The sequence below is a fragment of the Orycteropus afer genome, unplaced genomic scaffold, assembly GCF_000298275.1.
Source record: "Orycteropus afer afer isolate SDZICR_OR568_19922 unplaced genomic scaffold, OryAfe1.0 scaffold00156, whole genome shotgun sequence".
NCBI classification, from domain to species: Eukaryota; Metazoa; Chordata; class Mammalia; order Tubulidentata; family Orycteropodidae; genus Orycteropus; species Orycteropus afer.
Window position 1 is genome coordinate 6,095,926 of NW_006921743.1, and position 18,663 is coordinate 6,114,588.

Consider the following 18,663-nt stretch of genomic DNA (forward strand, 5'->3'; position numbering starts at 1 on the left):
TCCAAGATTATCTTCTGTGTCTGTGTTAATTGGTTTCCCTTTTCTTTGGTGAAGAGGGTCTGTGCAATCCTTCTGCCTAGTCCGCCATCTTGCCCTCCATGACCAAATTTAAAAAAAAAAAAAAAAAAAAAAACACTTGCTATTATTGTGTCAGCACCAACTCTTTCTTACTCCACGTGCATCACAGTAGAAATGTGCTCAATGGGATTCTCAATGGATGTTTGTTTTTCAGAAGTAGGCACCAAGAATTTCTTCCCAAGTGCCTCTAGGTGGACACTTTTGGTTAGTTGTTGAGTGCTTTAACTGTTTGCCTCACCCAAGAACTTCTTTAAATCATTATTGTGTTGATGTTGTTAGAGGCCATCAAGTCAGTTCTGAATCATGTTGATCCCATGTACAACAGAATGAAGCACCACCCGGTCCTATGCTATCCTCACAATCATTGCTATGCTTGAGCCCATCTTTGCAGCCCTTGTGTCAGTCCATCTCATTTAGAGTCTTCCACTTTTTTCTGCTCATCCTGTTTTTCATACTTTATAAAGCATGATACTCTTCTCCAGGGAATGGTCCTTTCTGAGAACAGGACCAAAATAGGTGAAATGAAGTCTAACCATTCTCACTTCTAAGAAGGATTCTGGGTATACTTCTTCCAAGACAGATTTGTTCACTCTTCTGTAAATCTGTGATATCTTCAGTATTCTTCACCAATACCACAATTCAAATGCATAATTCTTTTCTTTTTTTTTTTTACTCCTCTGTGTCCTGCATTTCCTCCATGTGAATGTTGCCCCTCAGGTGACCCTGGTCGATTGCTACAAGGGATGTATTTCCATAGAGTATGTGGCTGTGTCCCCTTGAATCGAGTGGTCTGCATGTACATCTTGTTTACTATTGGTCTGAGAGCCAGCCCCTGGGAGTGAGTTTTATACTAGGCCCAGAATGTATCCCAGGGTCATAGTACTGGGGATATCACCAGATTCCATCTGACCAGTAATTCTGGCCATTATTGAGTTTTTTTATTTTGTTCCACTTTTTTCCCTCCCACTGTATCTAAGATCTCCAGATTTGATCCTTTCCTGTATGGTTGGTGTTTATAGCCAGGCACCATCTAGTTCTTCTGGTCTCGAGGGCTATCGTATCGTAGGGCTTATTGCTTCCAAGTGCCTTTTTTTTTTTTTTTTTAACTCTTCTTCACCTTACATGGCTGCTTGAAAACTTTTAAGACCCCAGTCTTCACTCACCAATGTAGGATGAGAAATAAGACTTTTATGTATTTTGTTGTGCCAATTGAGTCTGGTGTCCCCCAGTACTATGGTCCTGAGTTAGTAGATCCATTGGATATCTCTCCCACAGTATCTGGGTGTCTGTGAGGGATTGCTCTATGTCTGTCTTCTGTTGTTTCTGTAAGGTTTGCAGGTATTTTGTATCACTGGTATCTGTGTAAGATTAGCCTCTGCTGAATCTATCCTTGGTCTAGAGTATACTCCTATTCACTGACCCCCATCTGATCTTCTCAGATATTTATATGTTTATTTGTAGCCTGGTGTTAATGGTAATGTAGTATTGTGGATATACTGGTTGGTATTAGCATCTGTCATCTCTCTCTAATGTGCACTATTCAGTGTCTTTCCTTTTCCTAATGTTATCATAGTGGTCATGGACTCTTCTATACCTTTATATATTTTGAATGCATAAATTCTTATTCAAAAAAACTAAACTCACTGCTGTTGAGTTGAATCCGACTCATAGTGACCCCTCCTTCAGTTTCTGAGGCAGTATCACTATGGAAATAAATTGCCCCATCTTTTTTCCGAGGAGTGGCTGGTGAGTTTGAACCACCAGTCTTCTAGTTAGCAGTCAAATGCCTTATGTCTTGCTTATTCATTTTCCACCTTTAACATGTATTGAAAATACCATGGATTAGGACAGGTTCATCTTAGTCTTCAAAGTGACATCTCTACTCTTTAATATTTTGAAGAAGTTTTTGACAGAAAATTCACCCAGTGCAATACAACATCTGATTTTTTGACTTCTGCTTCCACAGGTGTTTATTGTGGAAGCAAGAAAAATGAAATCCTTGACAACTTCAATCTTTTCTCCATTTTTCATGATGTTATTTATTGGCCCAGTTGTGAGGAATTTTATTTTCTTCATGTTGAAGTGTAAAGAAGACACAACTGGACCAATAAGAACCATCATGATAAATGGAGAAAAGTTTGAAGTTGTCAGTCTACTTGTCTGTCATTTTGTCATACTGTGGTGACTTGTGTTTTGCTGTGATGCTGGAAGCTATGCCATCATTATTTCAAATATAAGCAAGGTCATCCATGATGGACATGTTTCAGCAGAACCTCTAGACTAAGATAGACTAGAAAGAAAGATGTGGCAGTGTACTGCTGAAAAATTGGCCACGGAAAACCTTATAAAGTTAAAATATTAGGTTACCACTTTTCCTTTTAAAAGAAAAATATGCTACACACTTTTTGAACCTTTCCTAGTCTTTATTCTGGCTTTCCAAAGTCCTGAGCCACCCATTCCCTCAGATAGTGCTAGAGAGGGAGGAGACACAGAGAAGCAAGATGGGGAGGACCAGACCAGTTTGGTTAGAAACAAGAGGAACAAATCAAGGGAACAATGCCTCTTTCTGGCTTCCCTTCACTCAAGCTTCAACTTCCACTTCCTATTTGCTTGAAAGATATGTCCATTCAAACCAGTTAACAACCTGTGCAACTGTAACAAGTGTTTAATGTTGGTTTGCTTTGTGAGGACCCCAGATTGTGGCTCCAGTTATACCAATACCAGCCAGTACAACTGTATTCTCATTTAAAACTTTTTGACCATACCTGAAAATAGAACCAGTGTGTCCAAGGGATTGCATTGCTATCTGAAGGTCACAACACACTTACACTGGATCTCCCAGGGAAATATTTTTCCTGGTGTCTACCTGAGCCTGGAGGTGAAGGAGTCTTAGGACTTAAGGCCCTGAAGCTGTCTTCAGTGTGGAACAAACTCCTGCTACAGATTCCTCACTGCCTGGGATGAAAAGAGTCCCAGGAGAAAAACCTTGTTGAAATATAATTATAGTATGACCACTATGAGAAGAAAGGTGGAGTGTGACATGTGCATTCATTATTTTCCCAGGGAAAATTTTTATAATAAAATCACCTTCCACCGGTCATGAGGACAAGTCCTGTGGGCTCTTTGGGAGTGGCACAGGGAAGAGGGGGGAGATTCTTTCATTGGGATGCCATGAATGATTTTTTGGAGTAGGTGAAGATCTTTTCATATTCCTTTCTCATTGGGTTCTCTGTTCCCTGATAGCCTTCTTTCACCTTATGTGGATGACCTCACCAACCCCCCCCACGATAGTGTCTTTGTCCTTGTCAGACTATCTATATGAATATCAGTCTCAAACTTATTTAAATGCAAGTGGCATGCTGCTGGGATGGTAATGACTGATGAATGAATATCCCCCAAATTCATCTTAAAAGGTTGCTGTTCTTATATTTTCAAATTGCCTCATGTTATGATCAATATTTTACTACCACTAAGATGTCAGTTAAAATTTTGCACTTATTCCATTGACTAGATCAAAATTTACTTAACAAAAGTCAATTTAAGTCAATTTTTTAAGGTGATTGAGGCCTTGTTGTTGTTGTTATGTGCCGTTGAGTCGGACCCGACTCATAGCAACCCCTCCTTGGGTTTCCGAGGCAGTATCACTATGGAAGTAGATTGCCCAACCTTCCTTCCAAGGATTGGCTGGTGGGTTTGAACTGTCAGCCTTCTGGTTAGCAGTCAAGTGCCTTAAGCACTGCACTACCAGAGCTCCTAGATTGGGGCCTTAGGTTAGTATTAAAATGAATTTTTCTCTTGTGCCTAGGTTTCCTGCTAAAAAGATTTTTCCTAATAATTGAGAATTGATATTTTATAGACACAAAAGAAATTGAAAAGTGATCACATTGAACTTAAAATTTTAATATTTTATTTGATAATATAAACTATAGTTCAGAGAGAACAGGTTGTTAAGGGAATAAATCCCTATAGTGAAACTTGTCAGAAGGAAGGTTGGGCAATCCTACTTCCGTAGTGATACTGACTCGGAAACCCAAGGAGGGGTTGCTATGAGTCAGGGCCGACTTGACGGCACAGAACAACAACAACAAGTGAAACTTGATTGTTGTGGGGTCCCCCCCCCAAGATGAGCTTAAAGATAGATAGTTAAGACATCATGAATGACAAATTCTTTTGGTCCCTCCATCCTTCCTCAAGAAGGTCTTTGTAGGAGGACCAGGTATCATCAATGTGGGTCTCTAATGGGCCTTGTGTCCCTTGTTCTCACAGCTTGTCACATACTGGAATGTTGTGGTGGGCTGGCCCAGGATGTCATCAGCTCCATTGGACAAGCCTTTGAGCTTCGGTTTAAGCAATATTTACAGTGTCCTTCCAAGATACCTGCCTTTCAGGATCGGTGAGTAATGCTGAGGCACAGTTTGCAAAATTTTCTTTCTTGGTGTGTGATCTTTCCTCTTAAAAATACTCAAAAGGAGAAAACCACAAAAATAACCCGTCTGGTGTGGTCTGTAGAGACAAGATTCATCTTCATGCTGTGGTTTAACAGGAGGCTTCTTGGGCTTATGGACACCTGAATAAGATGTGGTACAAAAAAACAAAAGACGATGCTTTAAATCTTGAGGAAAAAAAAAATGTATTTTTTTTTTTAACATTGAAACTATGGTGACAGTAGCCAAGGTGACAAGAAAGCTATTTTATTATAATATTATTTTCTGTTCTGTTTCCTCTGCAGCTATCTTATGTTTCCATATGTCACCTCACTGGGTCTCTATCATCACAGGTTCTACATGTTCCGTTGTTCTGGTTGTCACAATTAGCCAAAATCCTGATACAAGAGGCTCCTTCTGGAAAGCCATGTGCTTGGTACCAGCACAAGAAAAATGATCAGCATCATTTCTCCCTTAGATTTGTCTTACTTTTGTGAGTGTCACAAAACAGAACAAGGCATTATAAAAGATATAAATAGATCAAACCTGACTGTTAAAGAATATTTTCATATTGGATTGTGTATATATATATGGGTATATATGTATATACACACACATACACACACACATTTATATATATAAAGCTTGACACAAAAGAACAAATACTCTGATTCTACTTATATGAAATATGAGGATTATTGACTACCAGGGTCTAGGAGGAGAGAGTCCTGGGAAGTTAAATAAAACATAACACACAGTTTAAGATATCTATCTATCTGTGTATGTATTTTTGCAAAATACATGCAAAAATTCAACAAAATAAAAGGATGAGAAAAACATATACCTCAGGAGAAGTGATGAAAGAAAAAGCCAAACCCACTGCTGGTGAGTCAATTCTCACTCAAGGACTCTATGTCTCCCCTCAACTATTTACACAAAGCTTGGTGGTTCTAACCCACCCAACAGCATCATAGAATAAAGATGTAGTGATCTCTTTCTGTAAAGATGACAAGAAAACCCTATGAAGCAATTCTAGTCTGTAACACATGGGGTTTCTACGGAGAGATGATAGAACTATATACTAATATCAGACAAAACAATGAAAATAGGAAAAGGAACACTTCACTACAAACACATAGTTAAGAACGTAAGGTCTTTATAGGAGCTCTGGTAGCATAGTGCCTAAGGCACTTGACTGCTAACCAGAAGGCTGGTGGTTCAAATCCACCAGCCACTCTTTGGAAAGAAGGTTGGGCAATCCTACTTCTGTAGTGTTACCGCCTCGGATCCAAGGAGGGGTCGCTATGAATTGGGGCCGACTCGACGGCACATAACAACAACAACAAGGTCTTTATAACATAAATTCAAAAATATAAATTGAGAGAATTTCAAGGGGAACTGGAAACCTAAAATCTTAGAGGAGAATTTTAACACACAGAGGTGTGTTAAAGGGAAAAACAGTAGAACAACCCAAGTGATCTTAAGGGCACAGGAGAATTTAACAGCATAGTGAGACCACCTGGTTTAATGAACAACTGTAGGATGCTGTACCTTGGAAGTTTGAAGTATGTGTTAAAACTAACCTTGTTGTAGGCACAGCAATGTCTCAGCAGGGATTAGTGACTCTGTGTCCCACAGACCACAGCAAAATATATATGAAAGTCAAAGCAGTAAGAAAACAAAACTATCCATGTACTTGACAATTTAAAATCACATTTCTAAATATTTAATAACTCAAGAAGAAATCATAATGGAATTAAGTCATCATGTAGAATTGAAGTATAATGAAATGGGAGGAGCAGCTAAAGTAGGACTTAGAGAAAAACTTGTACTTCTAAATACATATATTGTAAAAGAAAAACATGAAATATTAATGAACTAAGTGTCTGGGGGAAAAAAAAAAGAGTAAACTAAAAGGAGGAAAAAGGACTAGTAAAGGCTGAAATCAATGAGATAATAAATCAGGGTCAATGAAACCAAAATCTGGTTATTTAAAATTCCCAACAAATAGGTTTGGCAAAGATCAAAGAAAAAAAGAGAGCACATAAATTGACTATGGGTAAAGACATGTAGCTAATCTGCAGAAGAAGAGAACTGAATGGCTTAATATACATGAAAAAAAAAAAAAGTTTACCTTTACCAGTATCTATTGTTCATTGCCTTGAATAAATTCTGACTCATAGTATCTAGACCAGTAGATCTTATACTTGAGTGTAGACCAGCAGATCTTACACTTGAGTGTGTGTGCCTCAGATCTTCAGCAGGTTTGTAAAACCACACTTTGCAGGGACCCCGCCTGAGTTTCTGACTCAGTAGGTCTCAGTAGGCTCCACAGAAAGAAGATGAAACAATCTACTTCTGTAAAGATTTACAACCTCAGAAACCCTGTGGAGTTTGCTCTGAATCGGAATCAACTGATGGCAGTGAGTTTAGTGAGAGGATGACTAAGATCTAAAAGAAAAACAGGAAATAACTAATGTTGGCAAGGATATGGGGAAATTAGAAATCCCCACCATAGCTGGTGGGAATGCAAAATGGTACAACTGTTGTGGAAGATAGTGTGGTAGTTCCTCAAAAAACTAAAAGTAGAGCTATCTTATGACCCAGCAATTCTATTCCTTGGTATAAATACAAAAGACTTGAAAGCTGAGACTCAAACAGAATTGTATAGCAGTGTTCATTGTGGCACTATTTGTAACAGCCAAAAGATAGAAACAACCTAAATGTCCATTAACAAATGAGTGTGTAAACAAAATGTGGGAATGCATACCATGGACTACTACTCAGCCAATAGGATAAATGAAGTCTAGTCACATGCTACAATATGGATGGAGCTGGAAAACATTATGCTGAATGAAATAAATCACAAAAGGACAAATATATGACCTCATTTATAAGAAAAGGCAAATGTACAGACACCAACGTTTATTAGTGGTTATGGGAAAGGGGGAATGGAAGAGAAAGTATGTGTGTGTGGGGGTAAATGGTGATGGAAATCACTTCTGGCCATCTGAGACACACTCACTCAAGGGTTGTACAGTTGTTTATTGTAATGGCTGTCAATAAGTTGTCTGTAAAATGTTGAATTGTAAAATAAAAATAGTAAAACTGATAAAACTGGTTTCAAATTCTATGGTGAAAGAGGCACTCATGTGCCTTGATGTGGGTGGGTAAATTGGTCCAACCACTCTGTAGATCATTGGCAGCCAAAAGTTCATATCCTTTTGGAACTTGCTCTTTTTTACTCCATTTAAGAATTTTGAGATTTATCTTGGGTACATGAACACTATTGGATTCTTGTTACCTTTTTCCCATTATATGAAAAATAAAGTTTATCTTCCCATTCTCTTAACAAGGAACATTTTGGTCATTACCACTTTCTAACTACATTCTGCTGCAGTGAGCATTCTTGTGCACATCTTCCTGGTCGTTCTTGCTGAAGTTCCTCTGGAAGTGCAATCTCAGGCAGTATAGAGAGGACAGGTCTTTAACATCCTCAACTGCTGCCCAATGATCTACAGAGTGGTTGGACCAATCTACCCATGCACACCAAAGCACATGAGTGCCTCTTTCACCATAGAATTTGAGACCAGTCTTAGTTTTACTATTTTTTCTTTTTTTGACAATTCAACTTTTTATTGGTATACAAGTTATTGCCATATCCAGGTAAGGGGAGGGAACCCAGGCAATGCCCCATAAGCAACAAGGTGGGAAAGCAGAGAAAAAGACCATGGGGACCAGCACAGAGCAAGGAGTCTATGGCAGGGATCCAAGTAAGGGGAGGGAATCCAGGCCACACCCCACAAGCAGAAAGGCAGGAAAGTGGGAGAAAGGAGAGAAAAAGGCCAGGGGGGCAGGGACAGAGTGAGGAGGCAGTGTCAGGGATCCAGGTAGGGGAGGTTGGAGAGGTTTCAAACAGCTAAGGGAGACAAACTTTTCTGTCAGTTTGTCCTAATAGGGTGACATGTTGCTGTGAGGCTTGAGCCTGTGCCAGTGGTGTTTCAAACCCAGCAGGGTGCACATGGTGCACAGGTTTCAGTGGGTTTGCAGACTGAGACAGACTAGGAAGAAGGAAGAAGCCATCTACTTCTCAAAGAATTGGCCAGGGAAAACCTTATGAATAGCAGAGAAACATTGTCTGTTGCATTACTGTGCAACTTTATGAAATATTGGAATATTGAACTTTATGAATATTGGAAACATGGTCCAATACAGAGCAGGAGGATGAGCCACTTAGGTCAGAAGGTTCTCAAAATACTTCTGGAAAAGAGCTGCATCATCAGAGTAAAACCAGCCTTACTGATATTGATAAGGTCAAGATTTGAGACCTCCATTTGCTGATGTGGCACAACTCAAATTGAGGAGAAACAGCCGCAGAAATCCATTAATCATCGGAATATGCAATGTATGAAGTATGAATCTAGGAAAATTGGAAGTTGTCAAAAATCAAATGGAACACATAAAGATTGATATCCTAGGCATTGTTGTTGTTGTTATGTGCCGTGGAGTCGGCCCCAACTCATAGCGACCCCTCCTTGGGTTTCCGAGTCAGTATCACTACGGAAGTAGGATTGCCCAACCTTTCTTCCGAGGAGTGGCTGGTGGGTTTGAACCGCCAGCCTTCTGGTTAGCAGTCAAGTGCTTTAGCCACTATGCTACCAGAGCTCCTAGGCATTAGTGAGCTGAAATGGACTGGTTTTGGCCATTTTGAATCAGACAACCATATGATCTACTATGCCAGGAATGAAAATTTGAACAGGAATGATGTGACAGTCATCATCACAAAGGATGTTTCAAGATCTGTCCTGAAGTATAATGCTGTCAGTGATAGGATAATATCCATACACCTACAAGGAAGACCAGTTAATATGACTATTATTCAAATTTATGCACTAACCACCAAAGGCAGAGATGATGAAATTGAAGATTTTTATCAACTTCTGCAGTCTGAAATTCACTGAACATGCAATTAGGATATGTTAATTATCACTGGTGGCTAGAATTCAAAAGTTGGAAACAAAGAAGAATCACCCATAGTTGAAAAATTTGGCCTTGGTGACAGAAATAATGCTGGAAATTTCATGGTAGAATTTTTCAAGACCAATGACTTATTCATTGTAAATGCCTTTTTCAACAATGCAAATAGTGACTGTACACATGGACTTCAACAGATGGAAGACACAGGAATCCAATTGACTATATCTGTGACAAGAGGTGATGGAAAAGCTCAATATTTTCAGCTAAAACCAGGCCAGGAATTGATTGTGGAACAAACCATCAACTGCTCATATGCTAGTGCAAACTGCTCATATGCTAGTGCAAAACTGCTCATATGCTAGTCCAAGAGAGCCAACATATGTTCTTGAATATATCCCCCCTGAATTTAGAGACCATCTAAAGAATAGATTTGATGCATTGAACACCAATGACCAAAACCCAGAAGAATTGTGGGATGACATCAAGAACATCATCCATGAATAAAGAAAGAGGTCACTAAAAAGATGGGAAAAGAAGAGAAGACCAAAATGGATGACAGAAGAGACTCTGAAACTTGCCCTCCAGGGGAGAGTAGCTAAAGCAAGTGGAAGAAATGGCAAGATAAAAGAGTTGAACATAAGATTTCAAAGAGCAGCTCTAGAAGACAAAGCAAATTACTATAATGAAATGTGCAAAGACTTGGAGTTAGAAAAACAAAAGGGAAGAACATGCTTGGCATTTCTCAGGCTGAAAGAAATGAGAAAAAAAATTTAAGCCTTGAGTTGCAATATCGAAAGATTCTATGGACAAAATACTGGATGATGCAGGAAACATCAAAAGAAGGTGGAGGGAATATGCAGAGTCACTGTACCAAAAAGAACTGGTCGATCTTCATCCATTTCAGGAGGTGGCATATGATCAAGAAACAATGGTACTGAAGGAGGAAGTCAAAGCTGCAGTGAAGGAACTGGCGAAGAACAAGGCTCCAAGAATTGATGGAATACCCACTGAGATATTTCAACAAATGGATGCCCCACTAAAGGCACTCACTTGGTTATGCCAAAAGATTTGGAAGACAGCTACCTAGCCAACTGACTGGAAGAGATCCATATTTGTACCCATTCCAAAGAAAGTTGATCCCACAGAATGTGGAAATTATAGAACAGTATCATTAATATTGCACGCAAGTAAGATCTTACTGAAGATAATTCAAATACAGTTGCAGCAGTATATTGATAGAGAACTTCCAGAAATGCAAGCTGGATTCAGAAGAAGATGTGGAACAAGGGATATCATAGCTGCTCAGATGGATCTTGGCTCAAGGCAAACATTACCAGAAAGATGTTTACTTGTGTTTTATTGACTATGCAAAGGCATTTGATTGTGTGGATCATAACAAATTGTGGATAACATTGAGAAGAATGAGAATTCAAGAACACTTAATCATACTCATGAGGAACCAGTACATTGATCAGAGGGCTGTCGTTCAAACAGAACAAGGGGACACTGCATGGTTTAAAATCAAGAAGGGAGTGCATCTGGGTTGTATCCTTTCCTCATACTTATTCAATCTTTGTGCTGAGCAAATAATCTGAGAAGCTGGACTATATGAAGAATGTGAAATCAAGATTGGAGGAAGAATTATTAACAACCTGCTATACGCTGACAACACAACTTTGCTTGCTGAAGGTGAGGATGACTTGAAGCATTTACTGATGAAGATTGAGGAACACAGTCTGCAGTCTGGCTTACATCTCAATATAAAGAAAACAAAAATCCTCACAAGTGGACCTATACACAGCATCATGATAAATGGGGAAAAGATTGAGGTTGTCAAAGAATTCACATTGCTTGGTTCTACAGTCAACACCAATGGAAGCAGCAGTCAGGACATTAGAGGACATGACTGGGGAAGTCAGCTGCAAAGGACCTCTTTCAAGTGCTGAAAAGCAAAGATGTCTCCTTGAGGACTAAGGTGTGCTTGACATAAGCCTTGGTATTTTCATTTACCTCCTATGCATGTAAGAGCTGGACAATGGATAAGGAAGACCGAGGAGTTGATGCATTTGAGTTGTGTTGCTGGCGAAGAATGCTGAAAGTACCATGGACTGCTAAAAGAACTAACAGATCTGTCCTGGAGGAAGTGCAACCAAAATGCTCCTTGGAAGTGAAAATGGCCAGACTTCATCTCATCTACTTTGGTCATGTTGTGAGAAGGGACCATTTCCTGGAGAAGGATGTCATGCTTGGTAAGGTGAAGGGTAGACAAAAGAGGGGAAGGCCTTCAATGAGATGTATTGACATGGTGGCTGCAATGATGGGCTCAAGTATAGCAAAGATTATGGAGCTGGCGTGGGGTCAAGGGGTGTTTCATTCTGCCATGCATAGTATTGCTATGAGTCAGAAATGAGTCAAGGGCACCTAACAACAACAACATCACATATCTATTTCTCCATCCAAAGTAAATGTGATGAATTTTATTTCTTAAAAAAAAAACAAGGGGGAAAGTACAGCACAATTTAACACTTGTTTATTCTCAGTAGTGAATCCTTTATATTAATTACTCTGCTTTTTTTGTATTTTTGAAATGTTGCTTGAAAGTAAAACAAATACTATTAATATGCACAGAAGTGTGTGTGGAGAGTTTATTGAACTACCATGCTTCTCTGGCAATATACTTTAGTTGTGAATCTCTGAGTATGTTTCTATATAATAAAATTTGGAGGATTTTAGGGGAAAAAAATGATATATATGTAGTCAGAATCTTATCTACAGAGAAAACCCTTGACTTCAAATGTAAGTATTAGCATAAAATTTTTAAAGCAGAGCAGGGACAAGGGGACCTGCCTCTGGCTTAATATTGTAGGTGAATTCTTCCACAACTATCTTACCTTATCTGATTGCTGCTGTGGTGTCCAATGAGAAGGGCCTGTGAACAAAGGCAAGCATGGACACTCCCTGGGACTAACTCTTTCTGAGTTCCAGGCTTGCTCCACCTGGCTCCTCAAGAGCTGGTCTGAGGTGAAACAGCCAAGTGCTCCCTCCTCCCACTCCCCTACCCCATTCTCTGAAGACATGGATTGTAGGGGTAAGGGGTTGGCAGGCTTTTCTCCTGAGATGTTATACAGAGGAATTTCTATTTGTGAAGAGTTGTCCTTGATATTTCTATTCATTCACTCAGGCCATTAGTTGGAGGTATTAGGATTTAGTTGATTCAGTTTCTTTGCCCACATTTCTTGGAGTAGAGGTCAGGAACCATGAGGGGAAGAGGGAGTGTGGCAAAGTTACGGTTGATCAGGCTGTGGTCATTCATTGGTCAATGTGGGTGATGTAAGGTTTCCCTTTTCCTCTCCTTTTACTGCTTGTGAGTATAAATTTACTTATTTGTGGATTTTTTTTTTATCTTGTGTTATTGTGTTAATAATTAGGAAATCTCTGTGATGAGATTCATTTTCCATATTCAACTGAAAATGAAAAATAGTACTTTTAAGTGAATGAGTGTTTCTTTTTTTTTTTTTTTTTTTAAATATAGGCTGATTGTTTCCTTGGAAGGAAATGCAGCATAAATTCAATGGCATTTCAACCAAAATTATAGAAGACAATGAAAAGCAAATCAAATTTAGCTAAAATTCTCCTTTTATCATTTTTTCATTGAGATATAATTTTTATGATAAAATTCACTGCTTCAAAGTGTACAGTTCAGTGGTTTTTAGTATATTCAAAGGTTGTGCAACCATAACCACAAATTCTAGAACATTTTGTCGCACTCAAATGAAACCCGGTACCTTTTTGCAGTCACTCCCCTTTCTCTACCTTCTTCCCCAGGAACCAGTAATTTCCATTTTGTCTTTGTGTATTTGCCTTCTGTGTCTGGCTTCTGTCACTGAGCATTTTTTCAAAGTTTGTCAATGTTGTAGGATGTATCAGAACTTTGTTCTCTTTGTTGTTTGTGCCATCAAGTCAATTCCAACTCATGGCAACCCTATAAAACAGAGTATAACTGCTCCACAAAGTTTCCTACGCTATAATCTTCATGGGAGCAGGTCATCAGATCTTTTATCCCTTGGGGCCATTGGTGGGTTTGAGTTGCCAACCTTTCCGTTAGCCACTGAGAGCTTAACTATTGCACCACTAGGTATCCTTTTGTTCTCTTTAGGGATGAGTAATATTCCATAGTAAGGGTATATCACATTTGTTTATCCATTCCCTAATTCACTAGTTGATAAACATCTGGGTTGTTTTCTTTAGCTTCTATGTGTAATGCTGCTATGAAGATTGGTGTACAAGTTTTTGTGTGGACATATGTTTCAATTCTCTTGAACTGAAAATTCAAGAAATAGAACTTACTATTGAAAATAACCAGCAGTAGGATTGCTGAGTCATATGGTAACACTATGCTTAAATTTTTGAGAAACTGCCAGACTATTTTCCAAAGTAGCAGTATCAATTTACAATTTCACCAGCAATGTATGAGAGTTCCAATTTCCCCACATCTTCACTAACACTTGTTATTTTCCATCCTCTTCTTTTTATAACCGTGATAGTGACTATAGAGTGATATCTCATTATAGTTTTGATTTGCATTTCCCCAGTGACTAATATTGTTGAACACCTTTTAATGTGATTTTTCACTATTTGTATATCTTCTCTTGAGAAATGTCTGCTCAAATTCTTTGCCTATTTTTTAAAAAATTAAATTATTTATATTTTGATTGTTGAGTTGAAGAGCTTTATATATTCTGGATATTGTACTTCATTGGATACATCAAACCCAAAGCAGTTGCCTTTAATGTGATTCAGACTCATGACGACCCCATGTGTTACAGAGTAAAACTGCTCCATAGAATTTTCTTGGCTACCATCTCAGTTTGAACAATTGTGTAATCAGTATTCAAGTGCAAAACTGTTTGCACCATCCAAGGACCTTATTAGATATATAACTTGCAAATATTTTCCCCCATTATGTGAGTTATCTTTTCATTTTCTTGATAATGTACTTTGAAGCACAAACATTTTTAATTTTGATTAAGTTCAATATACCTTATTTTTCATTGGTTGCTTGTGTTTTTGGCGTCATGCCTAAACCAATGTCTAATCCAAAATCACAATGATTTATACTTATGTTTTCCAAAAGTATTATAATTTTAGCTCTGATAGATCTTTCATTTATTTTTTTTTATGCTTTTTTTCCACCCCAGTGTTCCCTCCCCTCCCCTCCCACCCCTGGCAACCAACAAAGAAGGTTTCCCTCCATATATAAACCTTTCCTTGACCCTCCACAACAACAAACTAATACTATATTTGTCCTTCTGTGATTGACTTATTTTACTCAGCATAATGTCCTCCAAGTTCATCCATATTATGCAGTGCTTTGCAGACTCTACATTATTCTTCAGTGCTGCATAGCATTCCAGTATGTGTATGTACCATAGTTTGGTCATCCACTCTTCCACTGATGGGCACATAGGTTGTTTCCATCTTTTTGCTATTGTAAATAGTGCTGTGATGAACATGAGCATGAATGCACTGTTCCTATCCTGGCTCTCACCTCTCTAGGATATATACCTAGTAATGGGATTGCTGGATCAAATGGCATCTCCAATTCCAACTTTCTAAGGAATCATCATATTGCATTCCACTTGTGTCACTTCACAGTCACACAAGCCATGTATGAGAGTACCAGTCTCTCCACATCCCCACCAGCATTTGTTATTTTCTGTCTCATTGAACCTTGCCGTCAATGCTGGGGTGAGACAGTATATCTCATTGTTGTTTTAATTTACTTCTCTCTGATGGCCAATGATTGTGAGCATCTTTACATGTATTAGCTGACCACCTGAATACCCTCCTTGGTGAAGTGTCTATTCATGTCTTCTGCCCATTTTTCAATTGGATTGTTAATTCCTTTGGTGTTGCAGTGTTGGAGTTTTCCATCAATCTTAGAGATAAGTCCCGTGCCAGATATGTAATTATCAGTAAATATGAATTTGTTGCTGTCATTTTTGTCATGTGCTTTTTCATTGTGTCGATTTCTTTGTTCCATATAATTTTCTATGCTGAGCTCATTTTGTTTATGAATCATGTTATCACTTCCTTCATTGTTATTGTTTTAGTATTTGCTGAATATTTGTGCTGGTCCTCTTTTTTATTTTGATGAGAAGGATTATCATTTTTCTTTGAGATTACCCTGTGATTTATAGTTTTCTCCCCAAGTGTAGAACAGTCCGTTCTATCTTGTAGTTGTCTTGACTTCCCTACTATTTAGAAGTTCTGTAATGACACAGATTTTTTCCCCCTTTTTTGGTTTGTAGTTGTCCTCATTTGTTGGTTGGTGTCTCTGGTTCCCTGTTTACAATCTTGTAGGCTTGTTTACTTTGGATACTTCCATAGCTGGGTTGGTTTCTGGGTTATATCATCATGTATGTTAATGGTCAGTTGTTGGTTGTTGTTGCTTCTCTGTCCAAAGGGCTCCCTTTAGCATCTCTTGTAAGGTTGGTCTGGTTTTAACAAATTCCCTTAGTTTCTGCTGATCCAGAAATGTCCTAATTTCACCATCATATTTGAGGGACAATTTTGCTGGGTACATAACTCTTGGTTGGAAATTTTTCTCTTTCAGTGTTTTTTATATACCATCCCACTGTCTTCTGACCTGCATGGTTTCTGTTGAGAAATCTGAGCTTAGCCTTATTGATTGCCCCTCGAAGGTAACTTTTTGTTTTTCCAGAGCTGCTCTTATGATTCTTTCTTTGCCTTTGGTTTTGGTGAGTTTGATGATGATATGTCTTGGTGTTTTTCTTTTGGGGTATATCCTTTTGGGGGGTTCATTGGACTTCCTGAATGGATATATTCTCATATCTTTCATCATATCAGGGAAGTTCTCCTCTGACAAATCTTGGACAATTTTCTCTGTGGTTTTATTTTTCTCTTCCTTTTCTGCAATTCCAATGACATGTAGGTTATTCCTTTTGATGGTATCCCACATGAGCCATAGGCTTTCTTCATTTTGTTTTGATCTTTTTTCTGATTGATCCCTTTCCAAAGAAGTATTCAGGTATTTGTCTTCAATCTCATTAATTCTGTCTTCCATTGCATCAATTCTACTCCTTTGCCCTTTCAATGTGTTATCTATTTCTGACAAGTTAGTATTAATCTTCTGGATTTCTATCTGTAGATTTAGAATCATTTCTAATTTTTCATTTATTTTGTCATTTTGTTCTTGCATTTTCTTCCAAAATTCTTCTAGAGTTTTGTCTGTGCTTTCCTTGGTCTGTCTCTCAATCCTTTAAAGATACCTAAATATAATTCTTTTGAATTCCTTATCAGGGAGTTCCAATTCTGCATCTTCCTCAGGGATGTGTTTTGGGTCTGTATCCTGGTCCATTGTTTCTACCACTTTATCTTGCATCTTTGTGTGGACTGTGATGGTCTGTTGTCTCCAAGGCATTGTGATGTTTTTGTGTTTATATTTAATTGGTGATTATATGTTGGAGTGACTTACCCACAATTTTTGTTTTCTTTGTATGTTATCTATATAGGCAAGGTACTGTGCTGTGCTCCTCTATTCACTAGTTGACAGCACTTATGCACTCACCACCTATCTCCTTTACTGTTGTCAGCCTCTCGTATGACCTTGCCGACTCTGGCAAACAGAGCCTGTTTTTAGGTCCCTGGAATCTGAATGAGAATCCTGTCACTTTAAAGTCCAAAATGGTTGCCACTTTTAAACATTCAAAATTGCTGTTCCCTTGGTCACTTTAAATATCCATATGGCTGCTGCTTCTAAACATTCAAAATGTCTGTGCCCTTGGTTACTTTAAATATCCAAAATGGATGCTGCTTGTAAACATTCAAAATGGCTGTGCCCTCTGTCACTTTAAATATCCAAAATTGGTGCTGCTTGTAAACATTCTAAATGGCTACACCCTCAGTCACTTTAAATATCCAAAATGGATGCCAATTGTAAACATTCAAAATGGCTGCACCCTCCGGAAAGCAGAAAGTCCACAGCTCAGGTTGTCTCCCTCCTTGCTGTTTCCCTTCCTAGTCAGAGGCCACCAGAGCAGTTGTCCCTGCGGCCCTTGGTGACTGAGACTGACCTTTAGGTCAATTCTCAGGTCCCAACACCACTTGAAAATATTCAGGCTGTTGTTCTCATCAGAGTAGCTGATAGTCTGCAGCTCCAATCATCTCTGTACTCACTGTTTTCGTTCAGGTTTTTCCACTAGTTGGTGCCTAATCAACTTTATAGTTCCTTTCAAAGCTCAAGGTTCCAAGATTGTCTTCTGTATCTCTGTCAATTGGTTTTTCTTTTCTTTGTTGAAAAGAGTCTGTGTCACTTGTCTGACTATTCTTCCATCTTTCTTTCATTTATTTTGAATTAGTTTTGTATATGATATGAGGTAGGGGATCAATTTCATTCTTTTATATATGACTATCCAGTTGTCTAACCACCATTTATTGAGAAGACCATTCTTTCCTCATTAAGTTGTCTTAGCATACTTATCAGAAATCAGTTGATCATATTGTATGGAGTTATTTCTGGACTCAGTTGTATTTCATTGATCTATGTATCTGTCTTTATGCCAGTATCAAACAGTCTTGATTACCATAGCTTTGTATTAAGTTGAAATTGGCAAGTTGGAGTCCTACAACTTTGTTCTTTTTCAAGATTACTTTGGCAATGCTGGATTGCTTGTATTTCCATAGAATTTAAAGACCAGCTTGCCTATTACTGCAGAAAAGTTAGTTTTTTTTTTTCTTTTTACTTTTCATTGTATAAGTCTTGTACTTGCTTTGTTAAATGTTTTCCTAAATATTTTATTCTTTGTGGTTCTACTGTGAATAAAAATAGTTTTTTGTCTTTGAATTTTTCATTATTAATGTATAAAAATACAACTGAGTTTCATATTTGATCTTTTTTTTCTTTTAAGATAGATTTATATAAGAAAATTCAACATTTTAACCATTTTAAAGTGTACTTTTAAATATGACATATAATATATTCATATTGTTGTGCCATCACCACTAGTGTTGATTTCCAAAACATTTTCATCATCCTCAAAAGGAAATCTATGCCTATTATGCAGCCATTCTTTTTTTTTTTTTTATTAGGATTTGGGTGAAGATTTACAGAGTAAATTCACTTTTCATACAGCAGTTCACATATACTTTGTCTCATGTCATT

The 18,663-nt window shown here is 38.1% G+C and overlaps 1 protein-coding gene across 1 annotated transcript in view; it reads left to right on the forward strand.

The window, feature by feature from the left end:
• The window catches only part of SHC3 (SHC adaptor protein 3), a 623,780-nt gene that overhangs the window by 427,527 nt on the left and 177,590 nt on the right, over positions 1 to 18,663 (forward strand). The window contains exon 7 of the mRNA XM_007946331.1: positions 4,345 to 4,471. Coding sequence (XP_007944522.1) covers positions 4,345 to 4,471 — 127 coding nt within the window. The remainder of the gene's footprint in view (positions 1 to 4,344; positions 4,472 to 18,663) is intronic.